This window comes from Microtus ochrogaster, chromosome 2 (assembly GCF_000317375.1).
Source record: "Microtus ochrogaster isolate Prairie Vole_2 chromosome 2, MicOch1.0, whole genome shotgun sequence".
In the NCBI taxonomy this organism is placed as follows: Eukaryota; Metazoa; Chordata; class Mammalia; order Rodentia; family Cricetidae; genus Microtus; species Microtus ochrogaster.
The window spans coordinates 31,931,091-31,938,128 of record NC_022010.1 but is presented as its reverse complement, the minus strand read 5'-3'; the positions used below and the strand labels follow the sequence as shown (position 1 = coordinate 31,938,128).

The 7,038-nt window shown below is 45.7% G+C and overlaps 1 protein-coding gene across 1 annotated transcript in view; it reads right to left on the bottom strand.

Annotated features, from left to right (window-relative positions):
• LOC102000943 (nmrA-like family domain-containing protein 1) overlaps window positions 1–1,935 on the bottom strand; it is a 16,994-nt gene extending 15,059 nt beyond the window's left edge. The window contains exon 1 of the mRNA XM_005344739.2: window positions 1,896–1,935. Coding sequence (XP_005344796.1) covers window positions 1,896–1,935 — 40 coding nt within the window. The remainder of the gene's footprint in view (window positions 1–1,895) is intronic.
• Window positions 1,936–7,038: the final 5,103 nt, after the last annotated feature.

Genomic DNA, 7,038 nt, shown 5'->3' with positions numbered 1-7,038 from the left:
GTTGTGAGCCACCATGTGGTTGCTGGGAATTGAACTCAGGACCTTTGGAAGAGCAGGCAATGCTCTTAACCGCTGAGCCATCTCTCCAGCCCCTCTTTGTTTCTTTCTTGTGGGGTGGCTTTATTTTAAACAAGTTTATTTTAAAAACTAGAATGATTTGAGAGGAGGACTAGGATTTCTTTTAAGAGTAATGTACCACTGGGCAGTGGTGGCAAACACTTTTAATCCCAAAGGTGGGCAGATCACTCTAGTTCCAGGCCAGCCTGGTCTATAGAGCCAGTTCCAGGGCAGCCAGGGCAACACAGAGAAACCCTGTCTCAAAAACCAAAAATTAAACCAAAACAACAAAAATTTTCTCCAATGGGACAAGATTTGTGTGTTATAAAAGCAGTGGGAACAGAATTTCAGCTGGAACATAGAAGCAAGCTGAATAAGAACGGCACCCACTCAGGACCGTGGGTTTGCACAGAGACCGGCACCTCCCACAGCAGAACAGATTGGAGAGATCTCAGCGGACCAGAACCCACAGGCACTGGTCCACCCCTGCAAAGATTTCCAGAGCTCTTGGCCTACCAGAGTCCTTCCTGGGCTCCCCAGGAAACTTATGTCAATTCCTCTGCTCAAAACCTTTCTGTGACTTCTGTCTTTTCAGAAAAACAATCTCACCATACTCGGCTTTTGTGTTTGCACTCTATTGTAGACCAGGCTGACCTTGAATTTACAGAGACGCCTGCCTCACAACTGCTGGGATTAAAGATTTGTGCCACCTCAAAAGTCACCAGTCTCCTTTTCTTTTCCTTTTGTTTTCTTTCCTTTAGGCACGTCAGTAACTTGCCTCCCTGGCCATGTGAAACTTGTTTTCCGGTGTGGAAAGACGGGAAAGACAGGTCAGGTAGGGAGGGGTCCAGATGGTGACTTGGCTAGAACAAAATCTCATGTTTCAAATGGAGGTATGGAAACACCCTCTGGAGACCCTGGGAAGTCTGAATGGAGCCCTGGTATCTGTGAGGGAGAAAACGGAGTGACAGGAAAGATCTTTCTAGGCTGGGGGAGCAGGGGCAAAGGCTCTAAAGGGACGTGCATTTGAAAAACAGCAAGGAAAAGCCAGTAGAGTGGCTCCGTGGATAAAGTGCATGCTACACAACCTGCACAGTTCTCTCATGCGCGTGTGTGTGTGTGCGCGCGCGCACACACACACACACACACACTGTACTACAATAAACATTTTAAAGAAAAAAGGCAAGCAGCAAGGAAAGCCAGTGTACTCTCATGGGGGAGGGAGGTTTTTGGAGGACATGAACCAAGACCGTACTTTCCTCGGAGTGAGACACCATTTACTCACAGTTTCGAAGGGATCACTAAGAGCCTGGGGGTATATAGGTCTGCGCTGATTTGACTAACAGTTTGCAAAGATGGCTCAAGCTGTTGGGGCAGAGTGGAGAGCGGAGGTTAAAGCCGCAGGCTTCTCTCCACCACCTCACATCACCTGGGTGCTCACCAGGCACGCACAAGGTCCCTGCTCCCTGCTTGCTTCTGCAGCTTATCAGACAATGAGAGGGAAAGGAGATCAGGTTCCAGAGAGACTTGCACCAAGAAGTTAGCTGGTGATGAGGGGGACATACCGTCAGCAATCTTTAACTTTCTAAGACAGTTTGTTTTTTACAAATAAGTCAAGTTAACCTGCTCACATCAAAACCACTAAGCACAAGATGACGTTCAGTTTACTCCTAAAGGCTGTTGGTTCTGCTCACTCTCTGGGCCTCCAAATCTAAAACCAGGAAGTCAGAAAAACGAGCAAAGTTAGCATGCATTTTATGCCAGGGTTACACAGAGGAACCCTGTCTCCAAAAACAAAAACAAAACAAAACAACAACTAATATTATATATATGTTTACCTGTTGCTCCAAATACTGCGATTATTTTCCTGTTGGCCATGTTTCCAGGCTAAGAACGAGGTGACGAAAAGCAGCCAAGCAGAGACAAACCAGGAAATGCCGTTTCTTTCCTGGCGCGACTTTTATAGGTAGGAGCACCACACCCCTGTAGTGCCCCTCCCTTGGAAGCGTTCTTGTTTCCACTAACTCCTTCACTCACTGTGCCTCTGCCACTTTCCAGTGATGATTCATGTAGAGCAGGGGTGGTGGTGGCTATCCCATGCTCTAAAAAGAGATCTGCACACATATAACTGATTGACCTGTTTGTTCTGAGCTAATGTTTCTGTCCAACTGGAACCCGAAGGAATGCCCAGGGAGGTCATAACCAGGCAGACAAGCAAGGGGCCTACAGTAACTGAGGTACAGACATCAGTAATTTCCCAAGAGTGACCGCCACCTGCTGAGGGTGGGATCAGTTACTCTCAAAGAAGAAAGCGCTGTGAGGGCAATTTCTCTAAGATGTGTGGTGATACTTGGTTTGTGATCTAACAAATAAAGCTTGCCTGAAGATCAGAGTGCAGAGCTAAGCCACTAGTTAGCCATAGAAGCCAGGCAGTGGTGGCACACACTTTTAATCCCAGCACTCTGGAGACAGGGGCAGATGGATCTCTGTTGAGTTCAAGGCTGCCCTGGGCTTCATGAGATTGAATCTGTCTAAAAGAGAAAGAGAGCCAAGTTGTGGTGGCTGGCATCTTTAATTCCAGCACTAGGGAGGTGAAGACAGGAAATGATATAGCTGCAGGGTGGGAGAGGAATATAAGGAGGGAGGAGATAGGAGCTCAGGATTCAGTCTGCTGAGGACTTGTAGAGACGGGATACCCCATTGGGTCTAAGGATTTTGTAGAGCTAAGTAGTGGCTGGCTGCTCTGCTTCTCTGATCTTCCAGCTTTCGCCCCTAATATCTAACTCCGGGTTTTATTATTAAGACCAATTAGAAATTGCATTACAAAGATATCAGCCTGCTGCCTTTTCTTATCACCCTTTGAATAAAGCTCACCCTAGACTTGATTTATCCCTAAGCTGACATCACTGCTATTCTGCTCCTCTCCCTCGCTATTACTTCTGACTCCTACATCCCTGATATAATAACTAAATGGTAATTCCTATCTGGCTACCATTAAGATGATGGTCAGTAGATCTCAATATAAACAAGTACACTTCAAAGAATCAAGGATTTGACCCAGGATACAAATCAAGAGGGGAATGTTAAGACCAAAAGTCAGCCTGTAAACCCCACTTGCCCAAGGCCCAGGTAACTTCCTGGAATGCTGGGAGTTGTAGTTCTCAGAAAATAACAACACCACATGGGAAACATGGTGGCCTAATGGTTTTGTCCTTAAGAAATCCCCTACAACAAGCAACTCATGGCCTCTTGCTGTGATTCTGAAGAGTGGACTTGGCCAGAGTCCATCCTAGTCAGGACTAAACTGTGTAACTGGTTTTTCTCTCTTGAATCCCATGAATCTCAGGATTAATACTACCTAAGAGAGCCAGAAGGAATGACTCTGGATACCAATGAAGGAGCGCTAAAAGGTAGCTGGCCTCCTTGCCAAATAGAAATAAAGGTAGGTCCAAGACAGAAGACAAATCAAGCCCCTGGCCTTCCGCTGGCCTCTCCCATTGATAGCCCTGCCGTGCCTGTTTATCCTTGCAGGAGAAAGTAGTTTTCCTGGCATCTCATTCCATAGTCTGTCATGATGCAATTGAGAGGCAAGTTTGGAAAAATGGAAGTTGGTCATTGTAATGCTTAGTCTTGATTGTCAACTTGATGAGAGTTAGAATCAGCCACCAAGAATCAAACATCTTTGCGTGCCGGGCGGTAGTGGTGCACGCCTTTAATCCCAGCACTCGGGAGGCAGAGGCAGGTGGATCTCTGGGAGTTCGAGGCCAGCCTGGTCTACAAGAGATAGTTCCGGGACGGGCACCAAAGCTACAGAGAAACCCTGCCTCGAAAAAAAAAAATCTGTGTGTGTCTAGGAAGGGTTTTCTAGACTGAGTTGAGGTGGAAAGGCCCACTCTAAACCCAAGAGCTCAGTTTCTAGAGTGCATTAAAATGAGAAAGTGACCTGAGTATTCTTCTGTCTTAGCTTCCTGACAAGGAGGATGTGACCAGGCCTCTTCAACTCCTGTCTCCACAACATCCACAGCACGACAAACTATTAGCCGTGACAAAGTTACCTTTCCTCTCTTAAGCAACTTTTGTCCCAGCAAAGATAAAGTCCTTAAAAATAGCGTTGTATACACATTTATTTATTTACTTATTGTTAAATCTTTGTTTGTGTGTGAGTGTTTTGCCACTTGTATACATCTTCACTATGTGCATGCAGTGCCAGAGTCTGGAAGAGGGCATCAGTCTCCCAGAACTGGAGCTGCAGGCTGTTGCAAGCTGCCATGGTGGGACTGGGAACCAAATCTGGGTCCCCTGGAAGAACAAACACTCTCAAGCAATGAGCCATCTCTCCAGTCCCCTCTAATACAACATTTAAAAAAAAATAATTCACATTAAAAATAGGGCATGATAAGCCAGGTGGTGGTGGCGCACTCGGGAGGCAGAGGCAGGCGGATCTCTGTGAGTTCAAGGCCAGCCTGGACTACAAGAGCTAGTTCCAGGACAGGAACCAAAAGCTACAGAGAAACCCTGTCTTGGAAATCCAAAAAAAAAAAGAAAGAAAGAAAGAAAGAAAGAAAGAAAGAAAGAAAGAAAGAAATAAAGAAAAATAGGGCCTGATGAGGGCTCTTACTCTCAGGGCTGGAGTTCCCAGGCAGCCAGCCTAGCCCGACCAGCAAGCCCCAGAGCTCAGGGAGAGACTCTGTCTCAAAAACCAAGTGGATGGCTCATGAGCAGTGACACCCAACGTTGTTCTCTGGCCTCTGCATTCAGGCACATACACTTACACCCATACAAACATCCAAAAAAACACCAGAGATTCATGCCCCAAATACTGAAAGGTTATCAAAGGTCTAAAAATGAAGGACAAGGGACCAACATTAAAGAGAAAGAAGTAAAGTTGAGTCCAGCTGCATAACTCAGTACAGGAAGAAACTCAGCCTGCCTCCTTCTCCCAGGTGTTGGCGTTACAAGTTTGTGCCACCAAGCCCGCTTTCTGTAACTTTCTTTTAAATTAAAACATACTATTTCTGTAAGAACCTGGAATGGCATCCTACCTTTTTGCTTTGACCCAGACAGGGTCTTGGTATTACCTCCCTTTCCCAAAAAACTGTGGCAGGAGTGAGGGAGCATGCGTGGACAAGCAGGCAGGCATTTTCTGGGGTGGGAAGGTGGCTAACCTGATTATATAAAGTAGCCACCCATGATGTACTAGGCTGAGATTATGTAGAGCTCTCTCTAGCTTTTTTTTTTTTTTTATGGGGGGGGTGCTTTCAAGACAGGGTTTCTTTGTGTAGTCCTGGCTGTCCTGGAACTCACTCTGTAGATGAGGCTGACCTCAAACTCAGGCATCCTCCTGCCTCTGTTTCCCAAGTGCTGGCACTAAAGGTATGTGCCATAACCTGGATTCTGCCGGGCAGTGGTGGCGCACGCCTTTAATCCCAGCACTCGGGAGGCAGAGGTAGGTGAATCTCTGTGAGTTCAAGGTCAGCCTGGTCTACAAGAGCTAGTTCCAGGACAACCTCTAAAGCTACAGAGAAACCCTGTCTCAAAAAACAAAACAAACCAAAACAAAAAAAAAAACATAACCTGGATTCTAGTTTTTTGTTTGTTTGCTTGTTGTTTACATTTATTTACTTGCTATGTATGTGTGTGTAGACATGAATATGCTACATGCATGCCAACGTTGATGCCAGAGGGCAACTTGAGTCTGTTCCCTCCTCCACCACATGGGTTCTAGCAGTCAAACTTGAGTGCTCAGTCTGGTGGCAGATGCCTTTATCCCATGAGCTATCCCTGTTTCATCAGACCTTGCTATCTTTAGATCTCTCGATCTTTGTTTTGTTTCTTTCTCTGTTTCCTGAGACAGGGTCACATGTGAATCCAGTCTCAAGATTATCTTGTTCCTGAGACTGGCCTTGCCATACCCGGCTTGAACTTCCTTATTCTACCTTCTGAAAGCCGGCACATTATCGAACCTGTTCTGTTCTAGTCACTATTGTAAGTGAACTAATAGTAACGAAAACACCTATCCAGGCTGGGCACTTAGCTTTGCTAACAGAATGGTTGCCGAGGGTGAATGAGTGCCTGGGTATCATGACATACATTTTTAGTTCCAGCACTTAAGAGGAAGAGGCGGGAGGCTCGGGAGTTCAAAGCCAACCTGGGTTTCACAAGACTCTTTCTATAAAAAACAAAGAGAAAAATCTCTTAATCTTGGGCTGAGGCTACAGCTCGGTGATAGAGCACTAGCCTAGCATGCAACAAGACCCTGAGTTCCATTCAAAATATTGCCCAAAAAATATTACAATAACCCTGCAATTTAGACATCATTACCTTCATCCTTCAGATGAGGAAATACAGAGAGATTAGGTGGACTTTATGTAAATCCGTACAAGGAAATAGTGGCAGAACCACTTGCAACCCAGTTCTTTCCACCTCCCTGGAAATCCTCTGCCTTCTCCATTGGGCATGTCAGCTTCTCCCCTGGTTTTGCTCATTTGTTTGAGCCAGGAACTCATTGTGTAGAGCGGGCTGGCTTCCACCTTGTGGTGCTCCTCCCAAGTATGGGATTTTTGTGTGTGCACTGCCACACCCACCTACCAACTTCTCTTAATTATAAAAGGGCCTAGGGGTGTTAGGGAGATGGCTCAGCTTCCCAAGCACGAGGTCCTGAGCTGGGATCCCCAAGCAAGCCATTTTATCAAGAAACTGCTCCTGCCTGGGCTGCTTAAAGGTATGCTGTATGAAGTGGACATGGAAGATCGACAGAAAAGTCACTACTAAACCTTCTAAAAGATAAGATAGTCCTTCAGGGTTTCTGCTTTACAGAAAAAAAAAAAGAAAAAAAAAAGCCAGATATTCTGCTGGACACTGAAGAAAGTAACTGATGAACTTAGCAATTATAATATGGAACAGATCTTCAAATTTCCTGCTTCGTAGAAAAGTCTGCCATATATTATGGGTTTATAGGCTGATGATGGATGATCCACTGTT